Below are 23863 nucleotides of genomic sequence, written 5' to 3' on the forward strand. Positions count from 1 at the left end.
CTACGCTGTAGGAAGAAAAGGTTGATTCTCACTCCTCACTCTCTTGTTCTTATGGACCTCACTTTTTCTTTTTTAATTCTTCCTTTTCTCCATTTTTTTTTCTCTGCTCTATATTTATTGCTAGTTGTTAATTTAGATTGGTGATTGTGTCTGGATTTTTGTGTTTAACTCTTGCATACGTTTTCTTTAACTCTTTAACTATTGAAGAACAATAGTTAAAATTAATAATTATGAAGTTGACAAAATTTAAAAAAATTAGCATGCTACAAAAAGCAGTAAGAATTTTTGCAAAATAAACATCAATCATATATTACTGTGTTTTTTTGCAAAATAAACATCAATCATATATGTGTAAAGAAACTAAACTTAATAAAAATAAAATAAACAAATTATAAATTTTAAGCATAAACATAAATTGTTAAAGTCTCAACAATGTGAGACAAAAATGATGAAGACCTAGAAGTTGTTTATTGATTTAATCGTAAATATGGATCTAAATTGGGTTTTTGTTTATTTTTGTAAGCCCAATCAAGAGGACAACTCTAGGATGAAGGAATGTACAAACATATCGAAGAAGTTTTCAAAGTCATCAAAACATAAACTAGAGCCTTGGTCAAAAGAACATAAGAAGACTAAGTTTCTGATGACTAGTCAACATTATTTTTGGACTAAACTAAATAAATTGTATAAAGTTGTTTAGGATTTTATGAACCATGTATTGGGCCTAGTAGCATAGGATCAAATATTTGGCCAAGTAGTTTAGGTTTTTAGGCTTGTATTTGGTCAATAGTAAAATATGACTAGTTAGGGTTAAAAGTGACTAGTTAGGGTAACAATTGAGTTTCTTTGGAGAGTTTTATTTTGAATTTTAAACTTTTGGATCCAAAATGTTCAGCTCTCTCTCCTATAAATTGAGGTGCTTGGCTTTCATTTTGTAAGATTAATCAATAAGTGAATTGCTGCCAAGTTTGTGTCAATTACACTCTTGTCTAATAAAAACGAACTTAGAAATCAATTGCACTTCAGTAAAAAATCTCAATATCGTATTCGTTTAAAAGAAAAACAAAAATTGCTACCCTCCCTAGGATAGACGTTTGATCTTCAATTTTCCACTATATCAAGTGATTAGGTCTCACCTATCACTCTCCATACCTATCCTTCACCTTCAAGGAATCACAAGCTTTAAGTGAGCTCCTTCTCCGCTACAATCCCTGAAGCTTATGCCAATCCACCAAAGAAATACCAATCTCGGATTGAAGGCATTCTTCCATCATTCTCTCTGAATTAGTTTAACCTATAGAAATTGTTCATCTTTAATTTTCTTTCATTATTTTACACTTTTTAAATTTGAGATGACCATGAAAGTTAATAAATTTCAAATTCCAACTGCATGTATAAGTCGTAAATGAAGGATGCAAATCCTGTAAGATAATATTGTAATTTAGATCACATAGATTTAAAAAAGTCTTAAATAAAAAGGGCAAAGGAGAAATCACCATTGAAAGTTTAAAGGAGTTAGGTACTTCAAAATGATGTTATGGATCATCAAAAATAGGTGTCTTTAAACGAACTATGTATGTTGTGACTATAGATGGCACATACTACCTTTCAAATGGAGTCTGTGGTTTAAAAAGGTTCATATTATAACTAACTGACTGTATTTTTTAAGAACCATTTGTGATTAAACTCTTCTCTAAATTTGACAGCAAATACACGGTCCACATTACCAAATTCCTTGCAGATTATATATGAGTACAAAATTATCTAAACTTGTTAGGAATGAAAAAAATAATGATTGATAAAAGCAAAAGTAACATACATGATGATAAAAGCAAAAGTAACATACATGATGTTGGAAACTCATGCACCTAAAGAAGCCCTTATTGTTGAGTTTGATAATTGTTTGTGTGCTTAACATTTTTCCTTAATCAAATAGTACATAAAGAATAAAATTTTAGAGAATGCTGAGAAATGAGGAATAAAGGCAATCAGGAAGGAGATCTTAACTGATTTTAGAAGGGTAATGGTTCTTTAATTCTTAATGTGGTGTAATAAATGTCATGTTTTTATTCCAATGATAATAGAGGTAGCATTAAATTAACTACAAGTTTCAAGACTGCATGGTTTTAAGAGGAGATAGTTGAAGAGTCCTTACTTTGAACAGGGAATGTCTTGGAACTTGTGTGTGATTAAAGGAAGAAATAAATAAAATGTATTAAATAAATAAAACAGTGTATTATAACATATACCTTTTTATTTGTTTTTGGTACCAAAATTATCATTCTCTAATATGTTAGTTTGATTAAGTTTATTACCAATTATATTTAGTTTGATTAAGTATATTACCAACTACAAAAATATCAGATATTGTGTCTTCCATCGTATAAACATGATAGAGTATTGAAAAATTAAAATTTAAGAATAATATTTTGATGTAATTGTTTTGTATTGAATTTTAACCACATGGAAAGGAGTGAACACATTCTTAATAAAACAACAAGCCATATAAAACTTATGTACGAATTAAATTTGAAAAAATATGTTTAAGCACTTCATATTTTAAAATAAATTTTTTTGAAATAAGGCAACAAAGTGTCAATTAGAGCAAAGTACTATAATCAAAATTTAATAACTTTGCATAACTATATGTAATAAGTATTGTATACAACAATTGTACAATAAGTGGCATGGAAAAACATAAATTATTTGCACAATAACAATTTCTGTTAGAATTGTAGGTTTTAAACAAGAGGTGAATTGTTTATGAAAGATTTTCGCAAGTATAGAAGGTAAAGTGAAAGACTATGAGGAATGAATCAATTAGAAAATTGTTCAGTCAATTAAAAAACTATTTTTAGTTTGATTACAGAGAATTAACTTGTTGTTTTTGCGAAACAACCAATTGTTTATACCAGCAATTTATAAAACCAAATCTAAAGTAGTTTAAAGAGTGTAAGGAAAGAGGGTTCACTCTTGATTGAGTTGATTTTAGGATTGCACATTTTATTGGTCCTCTTGGACCTCAAGTTGGACGCTGTCCAATCCTACCTTATGGGATTCGAGACAGCTATTGAACAAGCATCAGAACTCCATCCTGAAATTGACTATTCTGAACTCAGTCCGGGTAAAACTGTGGTTGATGGTCAATTAAGGGACGAATAGCTTGAACTTTTACCTGTCTGTAAAATATTATATTTCCTTATTATTTGAACAATTTATCACTTTTATATTTATGGCCTCTGAATCATTTAATAACTATTTTAAAACCTTTGTGAATGCATGCCATACCATGATACTTAACATGGTAACTTCGACTAGCTTAAATTACTTATATATAACAAACCTTGACTAGCTTAAGTATAACAACTATTGTTAATATACATGCAAATAATTTAACCCTTAAGCTAGCTCATCTCTATATCTTGAGTAAAAAAGATAACAAGAATTCGACTAGGAAAACCTAAGCATGACAAACAGTGGAATTCTCACTTAACAAAGAACTAGCCTTTTAATGAACTATACACCAAAAGCCACGACAAGCTATTCTCAATCTCGACGTGCATAGGTGTATTTCACCAACTTAGCCAAGGGCCACATATCTTGATGTCGTTAAGCTTTGCTTCACAAAGCGCCTACCTGGATAGTAGCACCTTTCTGAGCTTCATCATCTTACCCTGCGCCAAGAATGGTTCATTTTGTTGAACCAAGTGTTGTTCAAGCTTTGAAGAATCCAAACCCTTTGAAGGATGTTGAAGCCTTGGCTGAGCTTGTTGTTGCTGTGCTGTTTTAGTTTAGTTATGGGGTAGTTTGAGTGTTGTAATCCACCTCTTGATCGAATCTAAAGCATAGGCATTCTCAATCTTTGTGAAAGAAAAATGTTTTTCAAACTAAGTTAAAACAACCGATTGTTTTGTCGAAACAACCAATTGTTTATACTTAGATGCTTTGAGGAAAGATTGAAAACTGTTTTTCAAATGGTTGAGTTGTTAAAACCAAAACAACCGATTGATTCGAGGAAACAACCGATTGTTTGTTTTGGGACCATAACAGAAAAATTGTTTTATCTTTGACTGAGCTTTAAATGATTTAACTGCTTACGCTCCAGTCATTAAATGCTTTGACCAATCTTTAAATGCAATTTAAGAGTTTGTTAAGATTTGATAACAAACAACATCTTTGAATAAATTCAGAAAAACAAATTTGAGTAATAAGATTTTGAATAGAGTTTTTGAGTTTTTCAAAGAGTTGAGATTGCTAAGAGTTTGTGATTGATCAAAGTGTGTGGAATAGGATTCTGCTTGTATTGGTTTCAGATTATCTTTTGTAACAAGTGTAATCCTTGTACTCTGCTTAATAAGTTTCGTTTCTGTGTTTGCTGAGATTGGCTGTGTGTTCTTGAGGGGATCAAGATCAACAATCTTAGTGTTGGTGTGTTGGCCAAGAAAAGTGTGTGTCTTGAGGTGTTCAAGGTCACTTTCTTGGTTGTGGTGTAAGTGATCAAGTTGTGGTTGCTTAGTGGATTTCCTCAGGGTTTCTAAGAAGACTGGATGTAGCTCTGGATTTGGAGTGAACCAGTATAAACATCTGTGTGCAATCTCTCTATCCCTAACTCTTTAAATTCAGTTTTGTTTGTTGTTTGCTGGTATAAACAACCGATTGTTTTTGTGAAACAACCGATTGTTTTTCTGGTACTGCTGTTTTGGCAAATTGAATTTCTTATCAATTGTTTCTTGAGATAATTTCATTCTTGTTCTAAAATTTTACGAAAACCCTCTTTAAACAATTCACCCTCCTTCTAGTTTAAAGCCATCCATTCTAACACATTTATCTCTCAGGGGGCCTAAACTCAGATACCCACTCGTGCTTCGAGTTAACCCCAATTATCGTAAGTGTAGGCGGACAATTCCACTACGCATCACAGAGCGTCTGAACTTGGGTGATCGTTCTCTCACCGACTTACCATGCCTTTAAACAACTTAGTCACAACACTCATTTGCAGGGCGCCTTTACTCGGGTGATCGTTCTTACACCAAGTTAGGTCGGCTTACCTTGCCTTGAGCCAATTGACTAATCCACAACAAATCAAACTGCAGAGCGCATGTACTCGGATGGTCGTACTGACACCGAGCTAGGTTGTCTTACCTGACAATAGATAACCAGTTTACACACAGGGCACCTATACTCGAATGGTTGTACTGAGACCGAGCTAAGTCCTCTTACCTGATGCTAAATCAAGTAATTCAAAAACAAATTCATCTACACAGGGTGCCTATACTCAGGTGACTCTATTCATTCTGATCTAGGTCGTCTTACCATGTGCTAAAAAAAATTCATCTTCACAGGGCACCTATATTTGGATGATTCTATTCATTCCGATCTAGGTCACCTTACCTGACACTGAATCAAACAACTTAGTTATAACCAATCAATTTACAGAGCGCCTATAGTTGGGTAGTCGTTCTTACACCGAGTTAGAGCGTCATACCTTGCACTAAATAACCAATTTACACGCAGGGCGCCTGTACTTGGATATTCGTACTGATACCAAGTTAGGTCGTCTTACCTGACACTAAATAACCAATTTACGTGCAGGACGCCCGTACTCAGATAGTCATACTGACACCAAGCCAGGAAGTCTTATTGTGTGTCAACTCAGATAAATCAACTGAACTAATGCACCATCTTTTAAGAACAAATTTATCATTAGATGACCTCATTAAAAAACCCCTTCAAGGGAAAAAGAGCATCACCTTAAACATAACATTGTTCGGAAAGGAAGCATTAAAATAAAACATCTTAACTGAAATAAAACTTGAGGTTTGCCACGTTCCACGTTCGAGGAATAACTCCCTCTTCCGAGATTTCTAGCTTGTACGCTCCATTCCCGAGCACCTCGACTACGTGAAACGGGCTAGTCCACTCCAGAGACAACTTGTTTTCTAACTGGTAAAGATGGGCCTTTCGCATTACCAAGTCGACAACAAGGTTGTCGTCTTGGTCTTTTGCCTCAGCTCCACCCTTCTCTTTAAAGCCTCTGAGTTAATGCAGGCATGTTCGCGCACCTCATCTAGAAAGTCCAGGTTCACCTTCCTTCCTTTGTTAGATTCTTCTATAACGAAGTTTAGGAAACGAGGAGAGTTGTCTTGGATTTTCACTAGTATCATGGCATCTGACCCATATACCAAACTGAGGGGCGTCTCCTTGGTTGTTGATCGAGGAGTGGTGTGGTAAGCCATTATGCAGATGACCTTCAACGAGAGAGCTCGCCCTCATATGTGGCTACCGTAAATGCCCTCATAGAGCTCGACCATTATTGGGCACACTGATTTCCACTTATGCATGTGAGGACTGGGTGGGTATAACCATGGCGAAAGATTTTTCCATCTACTAAGGTATACTGCCTTGCATTCCTCTTAACCATCTTAGCCTCCATGGGTTCGACAGGAAGTAGCCCATCAGCTAGGTAATGCTCGTAAGGTGTTATCCAAGTCTGTTTGGTATCAACCTGCAAGACTTTCAAAAACTCATCCCTCAACGACCCATAAGTAGTTATCTTGGGGACTTTCAGGGTCTCCTGAGTCATCGACCAATTCCTTCTCCCCTTTTCTGAGCTTACCCCCAAGACCTCCACGTGACTGACCTCTGTTGGTCCTTATTCAGCGGTCCTGGGTGACTTCAAGGTTTCCTGAATGACTGACCTCTACCGACCTCCTTTTCCTGAACTTGCAAGCTTGGATAACAGGTCTGCTCGAGAGTTCTGCTCTCTAGAAACGTGTACACGTTCAAACGTAGAGAAGGCTACTTTCAAGAGCATTATATACTTGAGATATGAGGCTAGTTGTGGATCCTTGGCCTGATACTCACTCGTGACTTGCCCCGTGACAAGCAATAAGTCACTCCTCATCAATAAACTTCATGCTCCCAACTCCTTGACTAGTAACATTTTGCTATCAAAGCCTCATACTCAGTTTGATTGTAGCTCGCTTTGAACGCGAACCTCAAGGCTTGCTCGATTAACAACCCACTTGGCCCTTCTAAAATGACGCCAACTCCACTCCTCTGTTGGTTGGAGGATCCATCTACCGAAAGGACCCACTGGAAGTCATTAGGATCAGGCTAGGACCCTCTGATGAAAGCTCTACCATGAAATCAACATACACCTGACCCTTAGTCGGTCCTCGAGGTTCATATTGTATATGAAACTTAGATAACTCAACTGTCCAACGGACCATCCGACCACTATGTCAGGCTTTTGAATGACCTTGCAAATGTGTAGATCGGTCATCACAATCCCGGTGAAGCTATGAAATTAGTGGCGGAGTCGTCGACCTGTGAACACCACGGCTAAAGTGGCCTTCTAATGGCCTGGTACCGTGTTTCTGGTCCCTGTAATACCTTACTCACAAAGTAGACTGACTTTTGGACCTTATCTCGATCTTGCAAAATGACCGAGCTGATTGCCCGATCTGTAATCGCAAATAAAGACGAATATGGGTACCAGGAATTAGCTTCCAAGAACAGGGGGACTGGCTAAGTACTCTTTTAACTTGGTGAAAGCTTCTTCACACTTATCAATCCACACAAATCGATTATTCTTCTTGAGGTATTGAAAATATGGATACCCTTTATCTCCACTAGCTAACATGAAACGAGACAGGGCGACCATGCGTCCAGGTAACTGTTGGACCTCCTTCACGTTGGCGTGACTCCTCATTCCTATGATTGTAGCGCATTTGTCGGAATTTGCCTTTATTCCCTTTCAATCAGCAAGAAACCAAGGAACTTCCCTGCTTCTACCCCGAACATACATTTTTCAGGGTTAAACTTCAAGTTGTACTTAGCTATTGTCATGAATAGCTCTTCTAGGTAAGCAATGTGCAAATCCTTCTCTTTTGACGTGACAACCATGTCGTCTACATACGCCAGCATGTTTCATCCGAACATTGGGGCGAGGATTCTATCCATCAACCTTTGATAAGTGGCACCATCATTCTTAAGGACAAAGGGCATGACCTTGTAGTAGTAGCTGGCGAACTCAACCATAAAGGTTGTCTTGCTCTCGTCCCTCGGGTGCATACAAATTTGGTTATACCCCAAGAACGCATCTAGAAAGCTCAACAACCGACAACTTGAGGCGCTGTCCACCAAGAAGTCTATGCTCGGTAGCGGGTAAGAATCCTTGAGACAAGCCTTATTCAGGTCGTTGAAGTTGACGCACATTCTCCATTTTCCATTGACCTTCTTTACCAACACAACATTCATCAACCACTCAGGGTATTGGATTTCCCTTATGTGATCAACATTCAAAAGCTTCTGAGTTTAACTTTCTCCTCCTCTAGACCACTGACTTGACCTTTTAATCCATTGTAAGCCTATGGCATTAAAAGTCTGGGTCTATCCCGGGCATGTATGCGGATGACCACGCGAAAGCATTCATGTGCTTTGAGATCACCTCGACTATCTTATCTTGCAACTCTTTGCAATAGCGAGGTGCCGAGCTTGAACTTCTTCCCTTCTATCTCCCTTTCCTGAACCTCTCCAGCAGGTCCAAGTTGTCTCTCATTGGCGACTTTTGCCTCTGCGATCCATTATGGCTTTCCCGCCTGAACAGTGATTGCGTAGGTTCCTCTTCTATTCTTCAAGCAACTCTCGTAGCATTTTCGTGCCATCTTTTGATCAAACTTGATGGTAATTAATCCTCCCTCAAGAGAAGGTAGTTTCATCTTCATGTGTGTCGTTGAGGCTATCACACCCAACCTTTTTAAGGAAGGTCGCCTCAAAAGTAAATTATAAGTTGAAGACGCGTTAACGACAATATACCTTATGGTAATCGTCCTAGCCAAGGTGCCATTAGAGAAGGTCGTCCTCAGCTCGATGTACCCTTGTACTTCCACTTGATCTCTCGCGAAGCCAACCAAACACCCATCGTATGACCTCAGCTGGTTGGGGGAAAATTGCAAACTATTGAACGTTGACCAGAACATCACGTCAGTCGAGCTCCTTTGATCAATCAAGACTTTGTGCAGCTTCCTTCCTACGGTGACAACAAATATTACCACTGGATCATCCTCGTGAGAAATCACATCTTCCAAGTCAGAGCTCGTGAAGCAGAGAGTGGGCTTTGGTGGTTGATTAAGTCTCCTCGCCTCTAGGGACATCATTGCTTGAGCATATTGCTTACGCTTGGAAGTAGAGCTCCCTCCTCTAGAAAATCCTCCTGAGATGTTGTTCAGCTCTCCATGGACCAATGTCTCATGCGCTTGGTCCCTGATGGAAACTTCTCCCTTTGGCTCTTCCTGGTCAGCCTCAAGATACTCCTTCAGAAAACCTTCCTTCACCAAGCTAGCCAGTTGGTGACCGAGAGCTATACACTGCTCGACATTGTGCCCAAGTGCCTTGTGGAACTTGCACCAAATATCTTTTTGTGATCACAGATTTCAGTCGGTCTTCTGGGGAAACTTCAGCTTGCCCACTACCCCTGGCATGCTTAGCAATTCCTTTATGATACTCGAAATTGGGGCTGAGTTACCGGCTCCTCCCTAGCCTTCGTCTTGGGTTCGTTCCTCTTGGCTACGAATGATACGTACCTCGAGTTCGTTATCTTCTTGGCTGAGGTTTCATTTACCCATAAGGGCCGAGCTCGGCTGCTCTCCTTAGGCCTAGGTTGCCTTGAACACGAGCTGCCATTCTTCCTGGCCACTGTCACCTCTACTTCGATGTGGGCAACAACTCGCTCTCGTATCTTCAATCGGTGAACGGTCTCGCCGCGATCCCTTGCTCGAAAGCGGTGACCATCACGTCTCATAATGCGTTTGGAGTCTTACCATAAATGCCCAAAATCTATTTAGATAACCCTTCAACGAATTTTCCTCCCTCTGTCTCACGTTGAAAAGGTCATACAACCTCGGAGGCTTGACCTAGTTGACAATAAATTATTCTCTAAAAAATTTGGAGAACAGGGCGAAAGAGGTGATGTGACTATCGGGAAGCCCACTAAACCATTGTAAGGTTGTACCTGTAAAGGTACTCATGAACGCCTTACAGTGGATAATCATTTGGGCATTGAATGCCTTGAGATGATTTTCAGGGTCCTCTTCTGATGAGGACCCATGAGAGAATGCGCCTATTGACCAAGCTCAACCTCCTAGGAGGATGACAAGGAGCATGCCTCAAGACACAAGGCTAGGTCAGGATTCTCCAGCCACTGCCTTAGCACCTAGCTTGCCCCAAAGGATCACGAGGAGTAGAGCACATGCCTTAGGTGCTGAGCATCAGTTGGTGTCATTATTTTTAATTTCAGTAGAATCGTTTAGCATAAAAGGGGGGGGGGGGGGAGGGGTAAAGCTATCCCTTTAGCTTATTTTTAAACCTAGCTTCTAGAAGAACTTCCTAGGGTGCGACTTTGACCTTTGTCAATGTTCCTAGCCGTACCATTTGTTCCTTTCCCATCCTACCTTTCATGCTTGCTTTCCAAGGCTCTTTCACCTATAAATAGGAGGCCTACCTCATTGTACTTCACATGTTAATTTTGAATAGAAAAGTTACTCTGCACAAATTGTGTGAGGTGTTTGTGAGGTTTGAATCCTCTTGGCTAGGTCTTATCTTGAGTAGTGTGAGACTCTCAAGTGGCAGCCCTTCACTCATCTTGGTGGCTACCACACCCCAAGTGGCGTGAACCATTCTCACAATCACTCAATAAGCTTCTCTTCTTCCACTCTTTTCAATTCATTTTCATTTTTGCCTTTCATATATGTATTTGTCTTGAATTCTTACTCTTGGTTTTTATTTTTTTATATGCTTATGGTTCATATTTTGGTTCGACCATGACCACCATTGATGTTTACCTTGTTGCCATTTCCATTTCGCCTTGCATTCCATCTATCAATTTATATTGATTTTTCATCTTTGTCATTGTGAAGTGAACCTTCACACTTACTTAACCTCTTGGTTAAGTTCGTGTCCAGTGAAAATATTCCTTAGCTATCACCATTAAATTGCTAAAATCCAACTCTAAGTAAAGTGTCATCATAAAATGGAACCATCTAAAAATCAACTCACGTCATCTACCCTGTGAAAGAGGCAATCTTGGGTGTGCTGTAATGAGGTGGCACAAGCTCATCCATGATCGCCTGCAAAAATGGCTTGGGACTATCTTTCAAAGGCAATTTTAGACCTCGTTCCCTGGTGGAACGTCAGTCGCATTGGTGTAGATTTCTACATAATTCTTCATTGGACTTGCACAATTCCTTGTTGGCTACCCGGGAGGCCTCAATCTCTACCATCAGTTGACCTTGCAAAAGTACTTGCTCAGCTCTGACTTCCTCTCAGATTCGTTGTTGTTCTTGTTTATTATGCTTGTTGGCCTCTTGGAGAGTCCCCATGGTCTCCATGAGTTGCTATAAGGTGGGGGCATTGCTTCCTTCAGATCCCTGCAAGCCTTGCTTAGTGTTTCTCATCACGTCAGAAAGCTCAAACACTAATGTGGATGAGATCAGGTTTTATCATGCCCCACGGTGGGTGCCAAATGTTCTAGCCGGTTGACCTCGGGTTTGTTGGTTATTAATTCAGATTTTATTATTATTAATTCTGATTTTATTACCTTTAAACTATTTTACCGATATATTGCATTAATGGTCAGTTTACAGTCCTGTTAGTATTCCTATTTTATAAATTCCAGTAATTGTAATTTTATTATATATATGATTGAGTAAATCAAAATGAATAAGATTAGTTTTTCAATTTTGTGAAATTACATTCAATCAGTTGCTACAACCTTTTGCCTTATCTTATTTCCTTCAATTAGTTCCTACAACTGGTATCAGAGTCAGTCTGTTATCATGAACCCTACCCAATTATCAGTCCCTATCCTTGATGGAAAAAATTACAATCGGTGGTGTGTGAAAATGAGAGTTTTGTTTGATTATCATGAGTTATGGGATGTTGTTGAGAGTGCAGTGTCTGCATTAGCTGCTAATGCAACTGAGGCGCAACGAGTAGCGCATCATGATCAAAAGAAGAAGGACAATAAGGCTTTGTATCTCATCCATCGAGGGATGAATGACGAGACGTTTGAGCAGATAGAAGGAGCAACAATTGCTAGTGAGGCTTGGATAATTTTGTCAACCAATTATAAAGGTGATGATAAGATAAAAAAGGTGCGTCTTCAAACCCTAAGACGCCAATATGAACTGCTGCAGATGGAAACCACAAAGACTATTGATGTCTATATAAATAAATTTTTTGCCTTGACAAATAAGATGAAGACTAATGGTGAAACACATTCGAAGCAGGCAAAAGTGGAGAAGATTTTGAGATCTTTAACTCCCAGATTTGAACATGTTGTTGTCGCAATTGAAGAGGCCAATGACATTTCAAAAATGACAATATGGTTATTATCTGGTTCTCTACAAGCGCATGAGCAGCGGATGAATGGCAATAAGATTGAAAAACCAATTGAACAGGCTTTACAAGCACAAGCCTCAATTGGTAGCTCCTATCATAAACATAGTAGCTATTTCAGCAAAGGTCGTGGTGGCCAGAATTATGGAGGCGCTTGGTGCGGTGAACGTGGATGCGGAGGACGAGGAGGCATTTATAATAAATCAAATGTTGAATGATATAATTTCCATAAATGTGGCCATTTTGCAAATGAGTGCAAATCAAAAGGTGATAATCATGTTGCCAATTGTGCTCAAGAAGACAGTAATCACGTATAAGATGAAGAGGATCATACAGTACTAATGGCAGCCACATCAAATGAAACCCCAAACAATCAGACTTGGTATTTGGATACAGGTTGCACGAATCATATGTGTGGTCAGAAGGAGCTGTTTGCGGATTTGGATGACTCATTTCGCACAAAAGTGAAATTCGGTGATGGTAAGTTCGTTCCGGTGACTGGAAAAGGGCGAATTCTTATCACAGTATGATGGAGATCAAGATCAAGAAGAGATAGAGGCCCAAGATCAAGGACAAGAGGAGGTAGAGGCCGAAGTTGAAGAAGCTCAAGAAGTCATTAACCTACCTCAAAGGCTTACAAGGAGCAAGTTTAAAGAATTAGAAAGTAGTGGTAGATTGTTTTCTCTTTTTATAGTGTCTTTTGTATAAAAAGTAGAATGTTTAAATACATAGTTTTTAGGAAGGTGCTTAGAGGGAAACATTAGATACCTCTTTTGTAAAACATCTTTAGGCTTTAGTTTAGAATTTTCTAGAAGGTGACTCTTCATGAGTCACTATAGGCGTTAGCTTAGGAGACTTTTTGGGTAGCTTGTGGTACAAGCTTTGTAGCATCATGACCGGCCCTTGCTCCTATAAAAGGAGGGCTTGGGTCCTTCTAAAATGAGAATTGATATTTGAAGTAACAAAACTCTCCCAAATTGGTGATTGAGTGTAGTGAGAACTTGTCTTCTCCTCTTCCTAGTCTCATCTTGAGAGCCTTGGTTCCCTCAAGTGGCGGCAATTCACACTTATCTTGGAGCATTCATACTTCAAGTGGCGTGTTCATCAACCAAGTTCTTCAACCACATAAGTCTTCTCTCTTTTCCATCTATTCCTTTCATCTCCATGTCCATACGAATTCCTAAACATGTCTTAGGTCCTTTCTATTTGGTGTTTTAGCTTAGTTTTATGTTTTAATCGGTTCATCTTCCTTCTTCCTTGCTTTTGTTCGGTGCATTTCATTTGTGAAGCATTTTAATCGGTTCATTTCATTTCTTAAGCAATTTAATGGGTTCATTTGCATTCTTGCACCTTTTAATCGGTTCAATTGACAAGAAATGGAACTTCCATATGAGTTTTGGTGTTTGGCGCAAGTTTTGGTGAGTTCTTGAAACATAGAACATTGATCCATTTCTATAAAAGTGCCTATTCAATCTCCAACTCAAGTTGATTCCATAAAATGTCAAAGAATCATCTATATCTTGTTATTGGAATAAAATTCCTAGTTTTAATGGGGATAGTGATCCTAATGTTTATCTAGATTGGGAGGCTAAATGTGAACAAATCTTTAACACCTATGAGGTTGAGGAGGACCAAAAGGTGAAGATGGCCACTCTAGAATTTGTTGATTATGCCATGAAATGGTGGCATAGTTATGTAACGGACATTATCTATCACAAGAGACCTCCCGTGGTCTCTTGGAACAATTTGGTTGAGTGTATGCACTTTAGGTTTGTACCACCACACTTTAGGAAAGACCTCATGTTGAAGCTCCAACGGTTTCAACAAGGCACGCTAAGTGTGGATGCATATTTCAAAGAATTGGAAACGCTTTTGCTTAAGGTTGATTTGAGAGAGAGTGAGGAAGCCTTGATAGCTAGGTTTGTAAGTGGTCTAAGGAGGGTTATTCAAGATGTTGTTGAGCTTCAAGAGTATTAATCTTTGGGATCTTTGGTTCATCTTGCAATGAAGGTTGAGGCCCAAATTGCTAAAAGAAATGCTTTTAAAAATTCTCCCAATGATGGTTACTACAACAACTCTTGGAAAACTAGAAAATCTTTTTCCAAAAATCCTTCTAAAGAATCTTCTTTCAAACCTAAGGAATCTAGGCCTTCGACTTCTACCCCTAAATCTCCAATTAAATCGTCTAGTAAAAAATGCTTTAAGTGTACGGGTTATGGTCACGTTGCGGCTAATTGTCCTTTTAAGAGGAATATGTTTGTGCATAATGGCATTGTGATGAGTGAGCATGATTCGAATTCACCTAAGCATTCTTCACATTCTAGATCATCTAGTGAGCATGAGAGTGAGAGTCCACTTGAAGGAGATTTGTTGGTTGTGAGAAGACTTCTTGGACAAGTTTTACAACCTTTTGGTGAAAGTCAAAGGGAAAATATTTTTCATACAAGATGTCTTATTCAAAACAACATTTGTTCTTTAATAGTGGATGGTGGTAGTTGTGCTAATGTGGCTAGTACAAGAGTAGTAGATAAGCTTGGATTGCCTACTATCTCTCATACAAAGCCTTACAAATTGCAATGGCTTAGTGAAGTAGGCGAAATCATTGTGAATAAGCAAGTCCTCATTCATTTCTCTATTGGAAAATATAAGGATGAGGTATTATGTGATGTTGTGCCCATGGAAGCAACACATGTTCTTTTGGGAAGGCCTTGGCAATATGATAGAAAAGTTTTTCATGATGGTTTTACCAATAAACTCTCTTTTGATTTCCATGGTCACAAGGTCATTTTGAAATCTCTCTCTCCAAGAGAAGTCCATGAGGACCAAATTCTTATGAAAAAAAAGAGGGAGAATGAAAAAGTCAAGAGTTCTAAGCCTACGCTTCTTGTGTCTAGGCATGAGGTCCAAAGGGATATAGTGGCTCACAATCCTATTTTTTTAGCTATTCCTAGACCTCTTAAGATAGAACCACTTGTAGATAGTCCTCATTGTTTGGATAATTTGGTAAAGGAATTTCATGATGTGTTTCAAGATCCTCCAAAAAGGACTTCCACCTTTGAGAGGGATTGAGCACCAAATTGATTTGATTCCGGGATCTTCTTTACCCAATCGTCCGGCCTATAGGACAAACCCAAGTGAGACTAAGGAAATTCGCCAACAAGTTGAGGACTTAATTGCTAAGGGTTGGGTTCAAGATAGCATGAGCCCTTGTGCTATGCCTATTATCCTTGTCCCTAAGAAAGATGGCACATGGAGGATGTGTTCGGATTGTAGGGCTATAAATAACATTACAATTAAGTATAGGCATCTCATACCTAGGCTTGATGATTTGTTGGATGAATTGCATGGTTCAAAATTTTTTACAAAGATTGATCTTAAAAGTGGCTACAATCAAATCCGTATAAAACCGGGTGATGAATGGAAGACGGCCTTTAAGACCAACTTTGGTTTGTATGAGTGGTTGGTTATGCCTTTTGGCTTAACTAATGCTCCAAGTACTTTCATGCGCCTCATGCATCATGTTTTAAGACCATTCATTGGCAAGTTTGTTGTTGTTTATTTTGATGATATCCTCATTTATAGCTTGTCTTTGTGTAACCATAGGATGCATGTTAGACAAGTCTTGGAAACCCTTAGGAAGGAACATTTGTATGCTAACCTTGCTAAATGTATGTTTTCACTTGATCATATAGAATTCCTAGGGTTTGTTGTGAGTAGCAAAGGGGTCCATGTGGATCAAGCTAAGGTAGTGGCCATTCAAAATTGGCCAACGCCTACAAATGTGAATGAAGTTCGAAGTTTTCATGGTCTTGCTTCTTTTTATAGAAGATTTGTACCCAACTTCGGTACTATAGCTGCACCTCTCAATGATATAGTGAAAAAGGATGTGGTTTTTAAATGGGGAGAAGCACAACAAAATGCTTTTGATGTTTTAAAAGAAAAATTGACTAAAGCTCCCATTTTAGCCCTTCATAATTTTGCTAAAACATTTGAGATTGAATGTGATGCTTCAAGTATAGGCATTGGGGCTGTTCTCCTTCAAGAGGGCCACCCCATAACTTATTTTAGTGAGAAATTGAAAGGAAGTCATCTCAACTATTCCACTTATGATAAGGAATTGTATGCACTTGTTAGAGCTTTGTTTACTTGGCAACATTATCTTTTTCCTAAAGAGTTTGTGATTCATAGTGATCATGAATCTCTTAAATATTTGAAAAGCCAAAACAAACTTAACAAGAGGCATGCTAAGTGGGTGGAATTCCTTGAGCAATTTCCTTATGTGATCAAGCATAAGCAAGGCAAAAATAATGTTGAGGCCGATGCACTTTCTAGACGCTATGCCTTGCTAAATCTTTTGGGTTCTCAATTTCTTGGCTTTGATCACATTAAGGATCTTTATCATGATGACTTTGATTTTTCTCTTATCTATCAAGAGTGTATCAAAGGAGGACACTAAGATTTTTTTATACAAGATGACTTTCTTTTTAAAGGAAAACGTCTTTGTGTTCCCCAAAGCTCCATTAGATTATCTCTTGTTATAGAAGCACATGAGGGAGGATTAATGGGTCATTTTGGGATTGCAAAAACTTTGGATGTGTTGCATGAACATTTCTTTTGGCCTCATATGCATAAACATGTTCATAGTTTGTGTGAAAAATGCATAGCTTGTTGTAAAGCTAAATCTAGATTTCATCCTCATGGTTTATATACTCCTCTTCCTATCCCTTCAAAGCCTTGGGTTGACATTTCTATGGATTTCATCTTAGGATTACCCAAGACATCTAAGGGAAAGGATTCCATTTTTGTGGTAGTGGATCGTTTTTCAAAGATGGCTCACTTTATTCCTTGCCACAAAGTGGATGATGCATGTCATATTGCAAACCTCTTCTTTCAAGAAGTGGTTCGTTTACATGGTATTCCTAGAACTATTGTGTTCGATAGAGATTCCAAGTTCTTGAGTCACTTTTGGAAGACCTTGTGGGGTAAGCTTGGTACTAAACTTTTATTTTCTACCACTTGTCACCCACAAACCGATGGTCAAACTGAAGTGGTAAATAGAACTTTGGGACAAATGTTGAAATGCTTTATTTCCGAGAATCCTAGAGTTTGGGAGAATTTACTACCACATGTTGAATTTGCTTATAATCGTGTAGTAAATTCTACCACCTCACATTCTCCTTTTGAGGTTGTCTATGGGTTTAATCCCTTAACACCTCTTGATCTTCTTCCTATTCCCATACTTGATGATGTCTTGTGCAAAGATGGGGATGAAAAGGCTTCTTTTGTGAAAAATTTGCATAAAGACATCAAGTTGAGAATTGAGAAGAAGGTTGGCAAGTATGCTAAACTTGCCAATAAATGGAGAAAAGCATTGTTATTTGATGAAGGTGATTGGGTTTGGCTTCACTTGAGGAAAGATCGTTTTCCTACACAAAGGAAGTCCAAACTAATGCCTCGTGGTGATGGACCTTTCCAAGTCCTAAAGAGGATTAATGACAATGCTTATGAGTTAGATATGCCTGATACATACCTTGGTAGTCATACATTTAATATCAGTGATCTAACTTCTTTTTCTGTAGGTCTCCAGAATTCGTGGTCGAATTCTCTCCAAATTGAAGAGTATGATGGAGATCAAGATCAAGAAGAGATAGAGGCCGAAGATCAAGGACAAGAGGAGGTAGAGGCCGAAGTTGAAGAAGCTCAAGAAGTCATTAACCTACCTCAAAGGTTTACAAGGAGCAAGTTTAAAGAATTAGGAAGTAGTGGTAGATTGTTTTCTCTTTTTATAGTGTCTTTTGTATAAAAAGTAGAATGTTTAAATACATAGTTTTTAGGAAGGTGCTTAGAGGGAAACATTAGATACCTCTTTTGTAAAACATCTTTAGGCTTTAGTTTAGAATTTTCTAGAAGGTGACTCTTCATGAGTCACTATAGGCGTTAGCTTAGGAGACTTTTTGGGTAGCTTGTGGTACAAGCTTTGTAGCATCATGACCGGCCCTTGCTCCTATAAAAGGAGGGCTTGGGTCCTTCTAAAATGAGAATTGATATTTGAAGTAACAAAACTCTCCCAAATTGGTGATTGAGTGTAGTGAGAACTTGTCTTCTCCTCTTCCTAGTCTCATCTTGAGAGCCTTGGTTCCCTCAAGTGGCGGCAATTCACACTTATCTTGGAGCATTCATACTTCAAGTGGCGTGTTCATCAACCAAGTTCTTCAACCACATAAGTCTTCTCTCTTTTCCATCTATTCCTTTCATCTCCATGTCCATACGAATTCCTAAACATGTCTTAGGTCCTTTCTATTTGGTGTTTTAGCTTAGTTTTATGTTTTAATCGGTTCATCTTCCTTCTTCCTTGCTTTTGTTCGGTGCATTTCATTTGTGAAGCATTTTAATCGGTTCATTTCATTTCTTAAGCAATTTAATGGGTTCATTTGCATTCTTGCACCTTTTAATCGGTTCAATTGACAAGAAATGGAACTTCCATATGAGTTTTGGTGTTTGGCGCAAGTTTTGGTGAGTTCTTGAAACATAGAACATTGATCCATTTCTATAAAAGTGCCTATTCAATCTCCAACTCAAGTTGATTCCATAAAATGTCAAAGAATCATCTATATCTTGTTATTGGAATCATATCACGGAGTGTTCCTAACACAACTCCGATTGAGGCATGAAGTGGATTCAAACCCAATGTGCAGCACTTGAAGGTATTTGGGTCAATTACTTATGCTCATGTTCCCAAGGCAGCAAGATCGAAGTTGGATGATAAGGCAGTGAAGACCATTTTCATTGGATATAAGCATGGGGGATACAAACTGTACAATCCAATGACAAAGAAGGTGATTGTTAGTCGTGATGTTACATTTGCCAAAGATGAGGAATGACAATGGAATGCAGCAGTTGAAATGGATTAAAAAAATGATATATTTACGTTTTGAACAATGATGTGGAAGATGGAGTCACTCTTGAAGCACCTGCAGCTCAACCTGAAGTTGTAATTCAACCTGAAGTTGCAACTATGATGGAGCGACCAAGAAGACAACAACGACAACCTATACATCTTCAAGATTGCAAAGTAAATCTTGATGATGAAGTTGATGACCATGGAAATTTGGTTCACTTTGCTTTTCTTGCAGAATCAGAACCTGTGAGACTTGCCGATGCCATTCAATACCCCAAAAGGAAAAAGACTATGAATGAAGAATTGATGGCGATTGAGAAAAATAATATCATGACTCAAATTGGGAAGGTTGTTCCAAATCAAAATTAAGGGAGGATGTTGATTATTAATTCAGATTTTATTATTATTAATTCTGATTTTATTATTATTAATTCTGATTTTATTACCCTTAAACTATTTTACCGTTATATTGCATTAATGGTCAGTTTACAGGCCTATTAGTATTCCTATTTTATAGCTTCCAGTAATTGTAATTTTATTATATATATGATTGAGTGAATCAAAATGAATAAGATTAGTTTTGCAATTTTGTTCAATTACGTTCAATTAGTTGCTACAACCTTTTGCCTTCTCTTATTTCTTTCAATTAGTTCCTACAGGGTTGACTGGATGGGCAAGCTCCGCTTATAGTCTGTCTCCTCTTGGCGCACTGGAACAACGTTATGCTGAGACAAAGTGGGTTCTACCTATTGATCACACTCTGACGATCAAATCAGTGAGAGCATACAAAATAATAATCAGTTTTAGTCTCTAGTACTCAGAAACAACATACCTTTATCGGAGGTCTCAAACCCCTTTTATAGTTATTCCTCTAACAGCTTTCACTCACAAGAATATAGTCTCTACTGAAAGCATAAAATAATAATAAAAAACCACCTGCTCACGTGCACCTTTCATGTTTGGATGCTAACAACAGGAAAATATTCTGTCCACGGACACCTTTATTCTCGGGTACTCCACTTATTTAACAACTTTATATATTCAACTAACAACTTTATGCATATATTTATTTAACTAACAGCTCTGTGTATATTCACGTATATTCTATTATAACATCTTAATATATATCGACATATATATTTAACTAACGAAACATGAATCACATGTACATACAAATATATATTCCTTCATCATGATCATTTCGAGTTGCATGTACAACATCAGCAACATCCTCGTACTCTTTATTGATGGTCGTTCTTGTAAGTGATTCAATCTCACAAATGTCATTGTTTGTATCTTCTGGGTCATTATGTTGTTTTTTTCCATGTAGCACAACATACCAGTGGTCAGACGTAGGATCTTGGATATAGAAAACTTGGGAAGCTTGATGTGCCATTATAAATGGTTCGTCATGATAACCTATCTTTCGAAAGTCAACCAAAGTCATTCCTGATTCATCAACTTTGTCACCAGTCTTATTGTCAACCCACTTGCATTTGAAAACAGGTATAGTAAACTTGGTATAATTAACTTCCCAAATCTCTACTATGGCACCATAATAAGGCATTGATCCCACAACAGGATTTTGATCCTTTGCAGTTGAAAACTGCATAGACTCTGCCTCCAAGGTGACTCCGCTATTTTGCACTGTACTCCTATCATCTCGAGACTTTGTGTAAAACAAACAACCATTTACTTCATAGCCAGAACAACATAAAACATCAAATTTGAGACCGTTTGCAAGCCATGTTAATGTTTCAGATGCTGATGGATCATTCATTATTTGTTGCTTAAACCATGACATGAAAGTTTTGTTATGCTCAATTAACACCCATTTTTCTGATTGTCTTGGATTTTTATATTTGACAATGTCTTTGTGTGTATCTAAGTATGGTAACACCTCATCAGTGTTATTCAAGATATACAAGTGTGCTTGCAGAACCTCTTCTCTAGATTTGCTTATGACATGTATACCTCTTGAAGATTTACTTATGAATCTACGAGAGTGCCAACCTTTTTCAGGAACTCCTATACATTTGGCTTTTGACATGTACTCGGAACAAAACTCAATAGATTCTTCTGAAATGTATCTTTCAATAATAGAAGCTTCTGGACGACATTGATTCTTCACATATCCCTTCAAAATTTTCATGTATCGTTCAACTGGATACATCCATCGCATATAAACTGGCCCACACAATCTGATTTCTCTTACAAGATGAACAACCAAGTGTACCATAATATCAAAAAAAGATGGAGGAATAAACATCTCGAGTTGACACAAGATAACAATTATTTCTTCTTCAAGTTCATCCAACTTCTGAGAGTCAATCTCTTTACTACATATGGAATTGAAAAATGAACATAGTCGAGTGATTGTATGCCTAACATTTTTGGGCAAGATTCCACGAATAGCCACCGGTAGTAATTGTTGCATTAGAACGTGACAATCATGTGACTTTAAGCCAATTAGTTTCAAATCATTCATAGATACAAGACTCTTCTCATTTGAAGAGTAGCCTTGTGGTACCTTAACACCTTTAAGACATTCACAAAAACTTGTTTTCTCTTTCTTTGACAAAGTGTAACACGCTGTAGGCAAGTATGTACGTTTACCAACTTCTCTCGGTGCCAATTCCTCTCGTATATTAATCTCAATCAAATTCAGACGTGCATTCACACCATCCTTTGTTTTACCTTTAATGTTCAGAAGTGTTCCTATTAGACTGTCACACACATTCTTTTCTACGTGCATTACATCTAGACAATGTCTAACATCTAACTTACACCAATACGGAAGATAAAAAAATATTGATCTCTTCTTCCATATTTCACTCACAGTTTGCTTCTTCTTCATTTTTCCAAAAGTCACATTAACATTTTTTATTTTTTCATAAATTTCAACACCACTTAAGGGAGTGGGACAAATGTCATGTTCTTGGTATCCGTTAAAAGCTTTTTTCAATCTACGATACGAATGATATTTCTTTAGAAATCTACGATGCCCAAGATGCACGGTTTTTCTTCCGTGTTTCAACTGCTCATAAGATGTCTTGTGTTGACATATTGGACATACTCTATGGCCTTTCACATTATAACCTGACAAGTTCTCATATGCAGGGAAGTCATTGATAGTACAAAACAACATCGCATGCAATCGGAAAGATTCATTCTTAAACGCGTCAAACACATCAACCCCTTCATTCCACAATAACTTCAAATCTTCAATCAGTGGATTAAGATAAACATCTATGTCATTTCCAGGTTGTTTTGGACCAGAGATCATCATAGATAACATCATGTATTTGCGCTTCATACACAAAGCAGGAGGTAAGTTGTAAATCACTAACAAAACGAGCCATGAACTATGATTACTACTTAAATTTCCAAAAGGATTCATTCCATCAGTTGCCAATCCAAGTCTTAAGTTTCTTGATTCTTTTCCAAATTCAGGAAATTCTTTATCAATATTCTTCCACTGCAAAGAATCAGCAGGATGACGAAGTAGTCCATCACATTTTCTATTATCTGCATGCCACCTAAGGTTTTTAGCGTCATCTGCATTTGCAAACAAACGCTTAAGCCTTGGAATTATTGGAAGATACCAAACAACCTTAGCAGGAGGACCTTCCTTTGTGAATTCATCAATTTCATCATTCTGACCAACTTTAACCTTATAACGTGACAAACCACACCTGGGACATCTTCTTAAATCTTCGTACTCATTTCTGTATAAAATACAATCGTTAGGACATGAATGTATTTTTCTATACTCCATACCCATTGGACAAAGTTTTTTTTTTTGCCTCATAATTTCGATTGGGCAAGGTATTTCCTTCTGGAAGCATGTCCTTAAGCAATTGAAGCAATTCTGTAAAACTTTTGTCGGTCCATCCATTCATTGCCTTCAAAATCATCAACCTTAACACTGCTGATAATCGTGTGAAGTTAGTTGAACCAGGATACAAAGGAGTCTCTGCATCATTAGACATATTTTCGAAAACTGCATTAGCAAAAGATTCTGCTCCCACATCACGAATCATCTCTTCTAATCTATCATCCATTGAGAAATGAACTTCCTCCGAAGCTCAACGCACACTTGGCAAGTCTAACAATTCACCATGCCACGTCCATGTTGTATAACTTTTCAAAAATCCATCACACAAAAGATGTTCTCTAATTTCGGAAACACTCAATATCCTTCCATTCAAACAATTGACATAAGGACACCTTATTCTTACTCCATTATTACAACTAACAGCATTATGTTCTGCGAACTGTATGAATTCTTCCACCCTTTTTTCGTAAGCATCACTTATTCATGGTGTATTAATCCAACTCCGATCCATAGAACTGCTAATTTAAGAACCACTACGTTCAATATGTATCATAAAAAAATAAATCAAAATTGCCGAAGATCGGACACCTCCGGACTCAGAACCAAAGCGTTCAATATGTCAAAACAATATATAATCATTAAAAACTAAATCAAAATTGCCGAAGGTCGGACACCTCCGGACTCAGAATCAGTTTGTTCAATATATAGAAACAATATCTAATCATTAA

The 23863-nt window shown here is 37.7% G+C and overlaps 1 protein-coding gene across 1 annotated transcript; it reads left to right on the forward strand.

Annotated features, from left to right (window-relative positions):
- The first annotated feature begins 11903 nt into the window (after window positions 1–11903).
- On the forward strand, window positions 11904–12617 carry LOC137824884 (uncharacterized). Its single transcript, XM_068630563.1, has one exon. It carries the CDS (start codon window positions 11904–11906, stop codon window positions 12615–12617), a length of 714 nt encoding a protein of 237 aa, XP_068486664.1.
- The last annotated feature ends 11246 nt before the right edge of the window (window positions 12618–23863 follow it).

Source organism: Phaseolus vulgaris, chromosome 8, assembly GCF_000499845.2.
Source record: "Phaseolus vulgaris cultivar G19833 chromosome 8, P. vulgaris v2.0, whole genome shotgun sequence".
NCBI classification, from domain to species: Eukaryota; Viridiplantae; Streptophyta; class Magnoliopsida; order Fabales; family Fabaceae; genus Phaseolus; species Phaseolus vulgaris.